This window comes from Phalaenopsis equestris, unplaced genomic scaffold, assembly GCF_001263595.1.
Source record: "Phalaenopsis equestris unplaced genomic scaffold, ASM126359v1 Scaffold000002, whole genome shotgun sequence".
Taxonomy (NCBI): Eukaryota; Viridiplantae; Streptophyta; class Magnoliopsida; order Asparagales; family Orchidaceae; genus Phalaenopsis; species Phalaenopsis equestris.
The window spans coordinates 65,050,396-65,064,688 of record NW_018164444.1 but is presented as its reverse complement, the minus strand read 5'-3'; the positions used below and the strand labels follow the sequence as shown (position 1 = coordinate 65,064,688).

The following is a 14,293-nucleotide window of genomic DNA, read 5'->3' as shown; positions in this document are numbered from 1 at the left end:
GTTCCGCCGCCAACTGCCAATTGCCGCCCTGGTCGCCTGCCTGCCTGCCTTTGTCGTCACCGGCTCATCGCCGCCGCAGTCGCCAATCTCTACTTGCCACCTACCGCTAGCTCGTCGCCTCTTGCCCACTGCTATAGGCTGTAGCGCCCGCCTTTGCCGCTGTAGCACTTGCCGCCTTAACGCCAGCCTCCACTGTTGCCCGACGCTACCTGCTAGTTGTCGCCTCCGCCCATCACCGCCGCCTGCCGATCGTCGCTAGCTCGTTGCCCACCCCACTTGCCGCGGCCATCCGTCGCCTGCAGCTGCCAGCCCTCACCACTCGCTGTCGTTGGCACTCGCCGGTTGTTGTCTCCCACTGGCACCCACCAACCGCAGCAACAGCCGCCACACAGCTACCCACCGCCCGTCTGTCGCAGCTCGCCACCCGCCCACCCGCACACGTAATGTTTTGTGCTGAGTAGAGCAAGAAAAACAAATACACTAGACGACTAAGATTAATACTAAAGCGCACGTGAGCCCAACCAATTTATAAAAAATATGAATTTTTTCTTTAAAAAAAAAATAAATCAAACATATTTTATATTTTTTATTTTTTAAAATATATAAATCATAACATTATCAAACACGTCTTCTTAAAACAGAAAACAAAAAATAAAAATTAAAAATAAGTGATCCCAAATAGGGCTTTTTTGTCCCAAAATTAAGACATTATATATTATCTCATAGAATTAGCTTGATTTCTACACCAAAAAAAAAATAAAAAATAAAAAAAAATCTAAATCTAAATCTTTCTCAAAACAATTCTCTCTACCAAATCAAGAATGGGAACTTGACGCTGCCTTTTCCGTTTAGATCATTACTACTTATAGAATTTCTCAAGTTAAAGGAAGAATTGGATTGAATTTTATAATTCCTAATGGAGGTATCATTTGATAGTCCTATACTAACAATTTCTACACCCCTTAATAATGGGAAGGAATGTTAATTACACTAAAGATTATATGGCACCAGCTTTTGCACCAAATTTGATCAAAAATACCTTGATTACAAGTTATTTGAAATGATATTGATTGTAACGTCAAATATGTGAATTTCTAAAGCCATGTTAGCATCATATTTGCCATTCAGATCCATCACTTCTCAGGCTCCCATGTAAAATATGTCAACAATGGCCTGCTTATAAAGAAAACCTGCATGAAGTTTAAGGAACACCCAACAACAAGTCTTCGTCGCAGTAAATGGGGTCGGCTGAATGAATCCTTTCTCCCCATTGTTTCCTATTGAGTGCATATTGACATTTAATTCTAATAGATTAAGATCATTTTTTATACATGCCCAAGTCTTTTTAGCTCGATCTCTACCTTTCTTTAACATAAGTTCAATCTAAAACATGTGCTCTCCTAATCGGATCATCGGCTGACCGACTTTTAATGTGACCAAACCAGCTAAGGGTCCGTTTGGCGCGACGGTTTTTGCGCGGCTCGGCGCGGTGAGCAGCCGCGAATCTCGCCCGTTTGGTTCGTCGTCTCCAGCGCGGTGGGACGCCGTGGGAAGCCATTTTGGCAGAACGCGGGCCGCAGATCAAACCCCGCGGCCCGCTTCGAGCGATGAATTATTACGCGGCATACCTTTTGTCACTATTGTTCGATGCCGAATCGCTCGTGCTCCTCCCTCCCTTTCGCTCCACCATCCCTCACGACTCGTATGTTTTGAAGCCTGCTCTTCTTGTTTATGGTCCCATTCGATTCTTCCTTTGTTCTGTTTCTGTGAGGAGCTGTGCTTAATGGCTACTCAGGCGTGCGCGCTTGTTCTCGAGTCATGCTTCTACAAGTCGAGGCAGTGAAGGCTCACAGCTCGCATGCAACCCGTTTCTGCCAGACGAATGCTCCAGGTTTATTGCAAAATGAGAAATCGGAATATTGGTCGGTCATTCTCTCTCCCATTACTCTGTCTTCTATTTTTCTGACGCAGAAGAACCATCAGAAGTGTTGCAATGGCGTCGCGCATGTATAGAGCTCAGTACTTTGGTGTAATAGGCTTAGGGATACCTCCATAGAATTTCACTGTCATATTTGATACTGAGAGTACCAAACTGTGGGTTACTTCATCTAAATACTACTTACGAAATTTTGGTAATGATTTTCATGAATTGTGATTTTTTCCTCTTCCTTTATCACTATCCGTACTCACCATTAACTTAGTTGGGCTTCTGAATTTTTAAATTATTTAGAAGTGAAATTTAGCATCAGAAATATCAAAGATGTCGCTCTTACAGTTTTATTTTCAACAGTTTTACCAAACTGGGTCAGCTTGGTCATTTTGCAAGAAACAGTTGCCCCAAAGTTGTTTTCACACAGCTGCACAAAACAGACAGTCAGTTTTTTCGCAGCAGTTTCCTGGGGCAGCGCAGTTACAGCTGAAAAGCTGAGAAGTTGCAGCTGCGTCAAACAGAGCCTAAGACGACTCTCTATAATCACGAATATAATCATTTTGCATTTTGTCCCAAGTTTCAAGCAACACATACAAAGTTTAAGGAAAACCCAATTCAAAAAAATAATTCTAGAGCATTACAACCATGATTTTTTCATATCACATGAAGAGTGCCACTATTTTAACTTCTAACGAGTAAAATACATTTTTTCATGCACAAGTATGGTGACATGTACGTAAAAATTGAAGTTGTAGGTGTAAGATATGTAAATAAATAAGAATTGAGTGTCATGTATGCAAATCTTTTTATGTTGAATGGAGGTCAATCGATGGTCATGGGATGAGAAACACACCATCTAAATCGTGCCCGTCGAACCGACATGGTCATCTCAGTCTGCACAATTTCAAGCATCTTGACTACATCAGTATACGTCGGGCGTGCATCAGGGTTAGCATCCCAGCACTGTGTCATTATTGCTCTAAGAGAAGGGGGGCAGTCAGCCGGTATGATCGGACGAGCGCCTTTGTTTACGACGGCAAAAGCTGCCTGAACGGCCGTCATGTTCTGGAATGGAACCATGCCAGTAATGAGCTCCCAAAGCACAATTCCAAAGCTATAGACATCCACCTTTTGTGTATATGGTCTGTGTTGGATCATCTCTCTGCATGTCAATGCAATTTCTCATGTTTATTGAAACTACTAGACATGAAAAAATTAAAATTAGTTATGAACCAAATTGAAGAATTTGCAATGAAACGTAAGCAATTCACTTATGCCTAAAACGCCGAGATTGTTTTTTCAACAGTGATAAACCATGAATAACCTTTTGAGTGTGGCGAGGCTAAGGACAACCACGCTGCATCTTTTATGTAACTTTTATAGCTCTTTTTGTACCTTTTGTTTTTTATAGTAATGCAACATGAACACCTTTAAGGGAAAAAAAATTATTACATTTACATAAATACTTCCCAATTCTTATGTATTTACATATCTAACACCTAAACATCACATTTTACATTTATACCACCCAAATCTTTTATATTACATAAAAAATACAACTATTTTAAGTTTTAAAAAGTAAATAACACCTTTTCATGCATAGGTGAGTGTCATATATGCAAAAATTGAAGTTTAGGAGTTAGATATGTGAACACATAGGAATCAAGTGGCATGTAAGTAAATCTTCTTAATATTAAATATATGAATTTCAGAAAAGGAACCTACCTGCTGTTCTAGTGAAGTCTTCAGAACAAAGTGAGGAGAGTGTTTAGAGGGGGCTTTGAATGATGAAATGAGAAGGATGCAAATCAATTTGGCTTCTTGAGATTGGAAGGTGTTGGGGTTGGGAATAATGGTGTGGGGGCTTGCGAATTTCAATAGGTATGTAAATTTTCCATCTTTTAAGGTACCAAATAATAACTTATAGGCACTTCTTCAAAAAAGAAATCATCATCAGGCCAATTTCTCATAATCCTTGATCAACTATAAAAAATTTAGGGGCATTCTTATAAATAACATCCAATTCCTATCCACTTGAATGCATAAGTTTTGTTTTTTAGATTTATACAATTAAAATCTTTCATATCACATAAAAATACCCACCATTTTATACATTTTCATGTGTAGGTGATACGGGGGGAAACCCAAACCACAACTAAAAACACATTATTGTTGAAATTTAATAGGGCTACAAATAAAGACTCTAGAAAATAGGAAAAACAACACCACCCACAAGACTTGAGCGTAGGTTGGTGAGGTGGTGTTGTGGTTTGAGGGGAAGCAAATGTTATGGAGAGGTTGGAATGCGGAACAGCAAAATCTGGCAGTAGTGGGGGAGTTTTTTTATACGGCATGAAGCAATAGGGAGGTTTGAGGAACAGCAAGATCTGGCAGTAGTGGGGGATGCCGGTGGTCTGCTGGATTGATGGACAGCAGCGGTTGGCGGCAAGGAGGGAGGGTGGAGGTGGAAGTCAGAGAAGATAAATCACCACCGGAGAGAGGATACAGCCGGAGCACCACCTTAACCATCAGAGAAAGGGAAGGAGGGGGCCGTTTAGCCTCCCTTCTCAACTGAACCGGTTTGAGCTTCAGCTTTTGGAGGAAAACCCCGTGCCAGGTAAGATGGTATTGTATGTAAAAATTGAAGTTTTAAGGTTAGATAAGTAAATACATAAAAATTGAGTGGTAAGTATGTAAATCTTCCAACTAGATCCATTTATGAGCCATTTTAATCATAAGAAACTCATCATGCACTGTGCCCATAAAAAAAAGTGGCCAGTCCAAACGTCGATTATATATTTTCATCTGTGGATACAAATTAGCACTAATAAACAAACATATGTTTTGTTAAAGGATTTTTAACCATTAAGTTCACCATTTCTTACCGTGTACAAGACATCATTCAATAATTACATATAACTAGGCAGAGAATGCACATTTGGATATTGAATGTGAAACAAAATATGTAATTTGAGGCCACGGCACATCAACTGTTTGTTAATCATTATCACTGAATCAAATATAAACAGTATGTCCTGTTGATGTAGGACATATTTAAGGTTATCCAAAACTAACTACACCAAGAAGAAAAACATAAATAGTAAAGTGGAATAAAGAAACAAAACTTTACGTGCTTTCTAATGAAAATGCAAAGTATCCAAGGCAAAACAATTAGCTACAGCATTTAAGGACTATAAGAGAAGGAAAATAATAACAAATTTGCAAGAGTCGGGGCACCAAGTCAACATTTCTTCCATGTTATTTTGAATTCAAGAAGTCATTAAAGAACCCTAAAGTAGATATAAATAATATGTTCATCCAATAATCTCACTTAAATTTTCAGTGCAAAGGCAAAGCTTAAATAGTTGTCTAGTTAAATTCTTAAATTGGACGGATTGCTTGCTAGTACATAATAGGAAAAGAGGAATCAAAGTGGAGGTCAACCCTGCGTGTGCTACTTCAATGAGTTCCTCACTAGGTTCACAGAGCCGAAAAATCACCTGTGGTGAGAAAGCTACAACCAAGATGTTGAGGACGTGAACACTCCAATGCCATGCAACGCTTAGAGGAGACAAGCGCCCCAACTATCAGCCTTAAGGCCGGGCTACTTGCGCGTGCAAGCAGTGAACATGTGGATTTGACTATGGTGGTTAATTTGCTAAGATGGCTTAAATAGAGATAGGCAAGAATGGCTCAATTTAATATCTCCACTAGCTATGTAGCAAGACCAACTGCTGGCCATCAAGGTTGATCTCAAAAGCAAATAATGGGTATGGGGGCCAGAATGGAGACGACGCAAAAAAGAGTTATCACCCTCGAGAGCAATTGGGGTGGGATGGATATTAGCGACCTTGATGTGAAGCTCCAAAGACTAAAACTGAAAGTTGTCCTAGACCGGAATACAATATATTCCCTTAAGTCCAAACCTTGCCGAAGGCAAATTCATGCTACGCCACTTAGTGAGGACCAGGCGCCTCCTAGTTGACATCCCGTCAAACCATATTTTAATTTCTTCAATATTTTTTCTAGAGGCAAGTGAAGTGTAGGCTCAATCGTAAGAAATAATTGTAAATCTAAAAATATTATAATTGCATTTATTGTGATATAGCTATAGAGCTCTATTTGCTTCATGATGTTTATTTTTACCCGTCTTTTAGTGCAACGTGGTTATGCTATTTCTTACTCCCCCTATTGTTCTTTACTAAGTATCTCCTTGTTATATGAATTTAAAAATAGCAAATCCTTGTTCAACCAAATGACTCATTATGGGTGCACGTGCAAATGACTGTTGAATAAGTGCTTAAGTCAGCTAATTAGACTGATTACTAATTCATGACCCAGACACATTTAATGACTGACTAGGAACGAAGAAGCAAAGGCTAGAATGCACTTTTGTTCATCTTTACCGTATACACTTATTTTCAATTGGCTCTCTCAAGGATTATCATAACTTATCTCTCTACTTTCCTTGTATTTCTCTCTTTCATATTCGTTCATTTCTATTCAAAAAATGTTGGAAGCCTTGAAGAAGAGCAACAAGCCTTTCAACGAGCATGAATTCAAGTAGGCGTCTATGGTATCCCCACAAAAAGCGACATGGTATGAGGTAGTTTATGTGTTCAATGATCCCCACATCGTCTGAGGATTGAAGAAAAGTGAGTACCCTAACAGTTTCAGTTTCTTGGATGACAAGATCTGCATGTATGTAGACCAATTTTCTCTTGATTTATACTATCCTTTGTGCATTGAGCTTCGCAAGTTCATACACACATGCTTGCTCATCTTGAAAAACTCAATGGCGAGTATAATCAACTTCATTCTTGATGTCCTTGAGTTGCAACAAGCACAAAGTCTCGGTCTCTTCCATCACTTGTTTACATTGTAGCGACAGGATCACATTTTTTTTTGCCTAATATCAAAATAACGAGCTTGATCAACAAAATAAAATTTGGAAAGAATGTTATTGTTTTGTCAAATATCTACACATATGGCTTATACATGCAAAGATGGCAAAGATCAAAAGTGTGCCCCTACCCAACCTAAGTGAGGTTGAGCAGGTTTTGTTAGCTGAGCTAAAGATACTTAATTTAGACATAAGAAATTTTTCGTGCTAAGCAATGCAAAGCACATTATATAATGCAAATCATTATCTTACTCATACGTCTATAAAAATTTATATTTTCTTGGTAAATTCCCGACATGAGTTCTTTCTTCCATTCTAGTTGTCGAAAAAGTACCTCACTTCTGACAACCCCTCGAATTCCTCGTCATCCTAAAGAAAGAGTCAAGAAAGAAAAGAGAAACAAGGAAAACACTGAGGCGCTTCAAGTCGATCTTTGAAGGCAGGCTCATGTCCTTCTGATGAGGGGACCAAGTCACACTAGAGTAAGGTCAATTCATATGAGGCGACTTGGCAGTTTTGATCTCTTCCATCACTTATTTACACTGAATGGTTTCAACAACAACAACACATCATTCTTAGGTGAGTTCCTTTTAACCTCATTTCTTGAAAAAGCGACTCTTATGGTCAAATTAACTCCTCCAATGGCAAGTACTACCTTTGGACCAAACATTAGACGACCTGTCAAGATAGCCATCAGCAAGAAGGTTGTGGTCAAGGTCAAGGAAAAGAGTAAAAAGAGGAATTATTGTGCAAAAATCTTAAAAGAAGAGGTGAGTTCACCCTAGCGGCCAAAGGAAACTAGCCTTCGAGTATGACACACAGACAAACACAAGTAGGATTGATTATAATGTCGACCCTTGTGCCCTAGGAATTGCCTTACCACACTTGACTTGGGGCGATCTCCAAGATGCCTCATAAAGAGATCACTTAGCTTCATAGATGCAACCTACACATGGAGGGCATAAGGGCAATGATTGTCCGTTGGCAATATATGAATTTGTTAGAAAGCAAATATGGTAAGCAACTCAAGACAATTGAGAAGAAGAACCTTAAAAGGACATTAAGAAAGATCAGGCTCTAGAAAATTGAAAGTTAATCTATGAGATACTTGTGGGCAAAAAGGAACTTCTTTTGAAGAATAAAACTAGTTTAACAAAGCTTTTATCTGAGAAGGATGCAGTCGATGCTATGACAACTACCCAGGCCAAACCTACTCACCATGAAGTCACCTCTCTAAAGAAGCAAATGAAGACAATGACTAAAAAAATAGAAGTCATTTAGAAGGAAAAGATTGAGAGGAAAATCTTTGACAAACTCATGAGCTCAATCGACCCAAATCTTGTTTATATCCAAACTCAAGCTCAACGACAAGTGGTTGGTATCAGCTTCTATCTCAACTAGTTGACAACCAAGAAGATCATCCTGGAAGCTCTTAGGAACTTGGACTACTTCTATTGCAATGATTGAGAATGTATAGGATTCAAGTGAGGAGAGCACCACATAATCTTGCACTCTTCTTCTTCTTGTTCCATTATATTTGATTTCTTATAAATAAAACATGGTTAATGAAAAAATCTTTACCTAAATCACCTGATTTCTTATTTTTATCATCTCCTTTTATATGTCATTGAATCTAATATGGCTATTGAGTATGAGAGTAGGGACTATTATTGGCCTTTATGAGGCCGCAAATAAAAAGTCTAATCATTGAGTTGAACTTTATATAGGTATATAGTCAACATAAAGAAATTACAGGCAAGTGTTTAGGATGAGTAAGAAAATTTCAACCTATTAGTAGGATTTTAAGTCGAATTGTGTGCTTTCTCCCTCATAGGCATTTATTCAAAATTTCAATGAGTCCACTATTTCAACTAAGGAAGATCACTTTAAGCAATATGATTTTTAGGCTATCTAAGCTCACTTTGATGACTTATATAATTCAATCAAATCTTTTTCGCTATCACTCCATTATATATTTTTCCAAAGAAGTCATACTTAATGACCCTAATCTTATGAGGGTAACCACTCATACTTGTCAGAAAGACTTGCTCGCTACTTAATTAAGAGATAATGCAGATGAGAGAATTAGACTCTAAGATTGGGACCATCTGAATAATATGGGATTGAAAACTTCGATAGTTTGAATTTGACATCACGTCTTGGGCAAAATCTCAAAAAGAGGTGTCAATAGTTAATTGTAATATTCAATGTTATTTTTGGTAGGAATTATTTATCATAAGCATTTTTCTTCCTTAAATCCATTAGATATTATATGTTTACTTATGCAGTGATACAAGACAGGTAAATGAGAAGGACAACCTCACTAAGTCCAAACTTTCCTTTGCTTGGGCTGTATTTTTGAGGTAAGCCATGAACTTTATGACGAGCATAGTACATTATCAGGTCCCTCATGTGAAGAACAACCTTCATGAATGCTCGTCTCCTAAAGCACTTATTCAAGATAGCCTCAACTAGCACAAACATTGTCTTAATTGTGGCATTGCAAGCAAAGAATGAGTGGAGTGTGCTTGCAGCGACTTTTATCTCTTTCGATGGTCATCTTTCCATTCAAAACGAGTCTACCATATTTGGTGATGCTAGGGTTGCAAAAATATAAGGCAATTCAAACTGCTTGATTGGATTCTTTCAGTGATGTAAGAAATTGAACTGATAAGCCTACTCGACCCGAACCGGACTAAAAAAAATCCAGATTTGGATTGGCCCAAAACAATATTCAAGTCAGGTTAGTGTTAGGAATTCTAGCCAGTTTAATTTTTGGGTTGGGTACGGGTTAACCCACCAATAACCCACCAACCCGAGATTGACTCAAAATTGACTTAATTTTGAACTGAATAGCTATTATGCTTTATTTTAAACTTTATGTAGATCATGTTTAGTAGCGAGTTGAAGGCGGGTCGGGTTTGGGTTAAACTTTTTGACCCATTTAATATAAGTGTCGCGCTAGGGTTAACAAATTCAAGTTAGATCAATTTTGGGTTGAATAACCTGACCTGCGAATTCGATTTAACGCCCCTAGTCTTGCAGGCCTTACACACACCGAAAGGTTCCACCTCGATGGCCTAGAGTGAGGAAAATCGAGGTTATGAGCAGCTCTAGAATTTTACTTCAAGCATCTCCCATTGCAACCTCGCCACAAAGTTTTGAAGTGACTCACCAGGCTCCTAGCGCATTTGGAGGAGAGTCCACAGATTTTTCCATAAATTATGTGCGTTGGTGAATGAAGTCACAAGCATCTTCTTGGAGATGATGAATAACATTATCGTCCAGACCGATGGGTTAGAAACCAGCCAACGGTCGACTCTAAAAAGAACCTACAGTTTAAGATGTTGTTGATGTCCAATTGATAAATAATCCTCTTGAAACATGCAACACGATTATCACGTTAGTCCAACCCCTATAGCCGTCTAGGTGGGAAATCTTGTATTTATTCAGCAACTTGGCTTCAATGATCCATAAAGCATTTATTGACTTTTTTTTTTTTTTTGCTTCTCCAGGAGGCGAGGTTCGAGTGTCGGCTCCTCATCCTCCATATTCGGGCAATAAATTTCATCAAAAGATGATAAAGCTCTCGTTGCTGCAGTTCTACTATTTGTCAAGTCTGTAGATTCTTTTGGCAATTGAAGTTTGAGATGCTATTATAGGTATATGATCCATAACCCCTTAGATCATTTTGCTAATCTTTCCCTCCATTTATGCCCACTGCTACCTTTTCACTATGTCCTAGTTCTCCATATTCACTGAACTCCTCCCTGTGTATTTATTTTGGTCCTCAAAATTCTTTACCTAAAAGAATAGTGGATCTTGTTTTGTTCCTGTTTTGTGTCAAAGCCTTACTAACATAGAAAAAAAGTGAAGGTGAAAGCAGGCAAAAAACTGAAGAGACCAAAAAGCAGATATACATACCCAAGTGCTATAGTATAGCGCAAAAGTTGTGAACACCTGGTTCTTCCTGCAATCCCCTATTTATAGGCAGGAATCTAGGGTCTGGAGTATTGCACAAAATCCATGGCATTAATTGTATACATAATAAAAATAAGATAATTAAAAATTTTGGGGCAAGTGCCATGAGTATAGACTCATATTGGAACTAGTAGTCGGTCATCATATGCAGTAGAGTAGTTAGGCCACTTAGTAGATTGGTCGAGTAGCTTTTTTGGATGTTAGTGATGCCTAGGCTGAATCAGCCAGACGAGTTAGGTGATAACCTTGAGTGAATTCCTCTTAGGCTTAATGAATATTCTTTCTCTAGTCAGCCGGTAAGTCTACCTCTTGCTAAGGAGGTTGGTGCTTTGAACCTGGCCGAAGAGTCTTCCCATAACTCTTCTAATGAGTTTATCTCGAGCTTAGCTAGCAAGTCCTTTTGAAACACGGCTGATGGGTCGTGTTTCCTTTACTTTTGGGCAAGTTCACTTTTAGGATGTAGAATTGGATCTAAGCCCAACAATATGAATGATGGTGCAATTATGACAGCACAATTACGCTACCCCTAAATTACAAGGGAAACCAAAAGTAATATCATAGGAGCTCAGCTCCCATCATGCACAAATATGCTACACCGAATCACAAATCTTCTACATATCACTCAACATAGGGTTGTCAAATCAGGTTTGCGGGCCAGGTTCAGGTCATAAAATTGACTTAACCCGAACTTGACCTAGATATTAAACGGGTTAGAAAATCCAACCCGAACCGAACATGCCTTCAACCCGTTGACCTAAACACAACACCCCGTTTAACATAAGATATAATAGCTATTCGAGTCAATTTTAGGTCAAATTAAGGTCAAATTTTGAATTGTCAGGTTAATTTCGAGTCAATTTCAGGTTAGCGGTTCAACCGAAACCTGACCCGAAAAAATTAAATGGGTTAGTATTCCTAACCCAAATCTGATTAGAAAATTATTTGAGTCAACCTGAATCTCATATTTTTAGAGTCTAGTTCGGACAGCTTACGGTCAATTTTGACACCCCAAATTCAACAACTCAAGCTTTCGGTTGGAGTAAATGTAAAGGGAACCAAAAAAACCAAGAAGCGGAGACACAAAAGAACTTCCTAAACTGTAAACAATGTAAATATACGGAGGAAGAAATTATAGCAATGCACGGTGTTCTGCATTAACCAGAACTATCCTTGCTGATAGTTTGGAACAAAATAAAAACCTTCCGCGAAAAAGAGCATATGCCGTTATAAGACTGGCAGTTAAAACATAAGCAGGGAATAAAACTTGATCAACTTACGGAGCCATCCAACGATAAGTTCCAGTCTCTGGAGTCATCCCTTCTGGCTGCACTTCAATCCTTGCCACTCCAAAATCTGCTATTTTTATCGATCTATCTCCACAAATCAAAAGATTATCTGATTTCAAGTCCCGATGGATAAACCCCAATCCATGAATATATGCCATTCCTCTCGCAACATCCAGTGCCTGCCTCACTGCAATATTCAGCGGAGCAGAACGGTTCTGCCTCTTACTAAGAAACTGTCGAACGGATCCACCTTTGGCATACTCAGTAACAATGCACCAAACCGTTGGCTTTCTGCAAGCTCCTATGAACCTAACGATATTAGGATGCCTTAATGAAGCAAGCATCATCACCTCCTGAGCAAACTGCTGTTCCGTGAACTGGGCTCGCTGGGGGTCATTCTCAGGTTTCTCAACAGCTTAATTGCTACATCTTCACCACTATAGGTTCCCCTGTAGAGCTTCCCAAACGCACCTTGGGCGAAGGGCTCCCCCATGCCGAGCATCCTAAGATCAAGCGTCCACTCGTCGTAGTCGCGGAGGCCTTCGGTGGGGAAGCTCCGATCAATCAAAGCTTGTGCTAGGGCATCGCCGGTAAGGCCATGGGTGACGACACCAGAACGGAAAACGCTGCGGCCGACGGAGCTTCCAATGGTGCCGGCCGCGCCGGCAACTACCTGACGTGGGCCGTTAAGGTGGAGGACTCCATTACGAGAATCACTAGATGCAACACTGCTATTATCCAGCAACATCGCCACAGAACCACTCTGGATGCTATCCACCGACACGTTTGTACCGTCACCAAGCTTCGGCGAACAGCCCAGGTCGTAGCAGTTACCCCTGGAGTTCCCGGCGGCCATTATGCCGGCGAATTTGGCAGCGTCCATCATCTTTCAGAAAACCTAAGAGTTTGATCTCAGGATCGAAGCCAATAAATTATGCAAAACTCAAGAATCAGCTCCTTCCGTATTGCACTTCAAACATTCCAACTGCATCAGCAACGAAATTTCAATGAAAAGGTCTCATCTATGCAAACAATGGAAAGATTGAACGGCACAATCGATAGAAACAGATAAACTGATTGACCTGCGAGCAAAAACCACCGATTCTTACGAATCTAGACTCGGCCGGTAACTCTTCCCTCCGGCAAACTCGCTTGCAGAGAATTGATCAGAATAGTTTAGTCTTAGATATGAAGACGTCAGGATCGTGAGCTGCTTGGAGTGCTGCTCCCTCCTTCTCCCTGCGTTTCGCTCTTTAGATATGAAGACGTCAGGATCGTGAGCTGCTTGGGGTGCTGCTCCCTCCTGCTCCCTGCGTTTCGCTCTCTTGTCCGGGAATTTTTATTCGGTAGGTGCACCGCGAATTTTTATTCGGTAGGTGCACCGCATGAAAAAATTTGCCACTCCTTGTCCGGCGGAGTAGATTGGAGACGACCAGTGCGATCCGCATGCAATTGTACACAATTGGTTTGTCTTTACATACGTAATAACTAAATTTTAAAATTTTGGGATAATTACATGCAGACCACCGCATATATACATATTTACAAATTTATCATCGTAATGCAATTCTTTTGAATTACCAAAGAGATATGAGGGGGCCATAATCAAACTATTGAAAGTTTAATAAAAACTAAAAAAATATGGGTTGGGGTTTTACTATGAATTTTGATTTTTGAGTGAGAATTTGACAAATGGATGAAAGAACGTCGTTGATCTGTAAATAATAAGTTTTTGGCTGGTCAGTATCTAATTGTTCCTATTTTTATATTAAAATCATTCAAATATTTTTAATTAAAAATATTATTTTCTTAATATAGATCAAAGTATCTTTCATATCACATTTGGAGGAGATGGTATCTAAAACGCTACTTTTCATCCTATCAAAAGCTCTCTTCATTTTTGAGTGATAGTTTACTATTTACAATAAAGCTTCATTGTGAGCTAGTTCAAATAAATAAAGATCAATGCTTGTATTTTTTTATATTATGGAAGTATGAATGCAAATATTAATTTATGGCTATAATAGAAAGGTGAGAGTAGAGAGTTGTTGTTACAAAAAATGAACAAATATTGAACGCCAAATGTAACGTTAAATCCTTATTTAAATAAGGAAAAACATGAATGGCTTTGCTTGTACGTGCTTGAAGACATAAATATAACAGATGGATGAGATTTCACTTACACATGCTTAA

General features: G+C 39.2%; 1 protein-coding gene across 1 annotated transcript; it reads right to left on the bottom strand.

Annotated features, from left to right (window-relative positions):
* Positions 1-2,686: 2,686 nt before the first annotated feature.
* Positions 2,687-13,173, bottom strand: LOC110030222 (serine/threonine-protein kinase HT1-like). Its single transcript, XM_020732835.1, is given in 3 exon segments — positions 2,687-3,092; positions 12,092-12,512; positions 12,515-13,173. Coding segments are annotated over 3 exon segments (1,233 nt in total). The 5' UTR covers positions 12,987-13,173; the 3' UTR covers positions 2,687-2,752.
* Between the last annotated feature and the right edge of the window lie 1,120 nt (positions 13,174-14,293).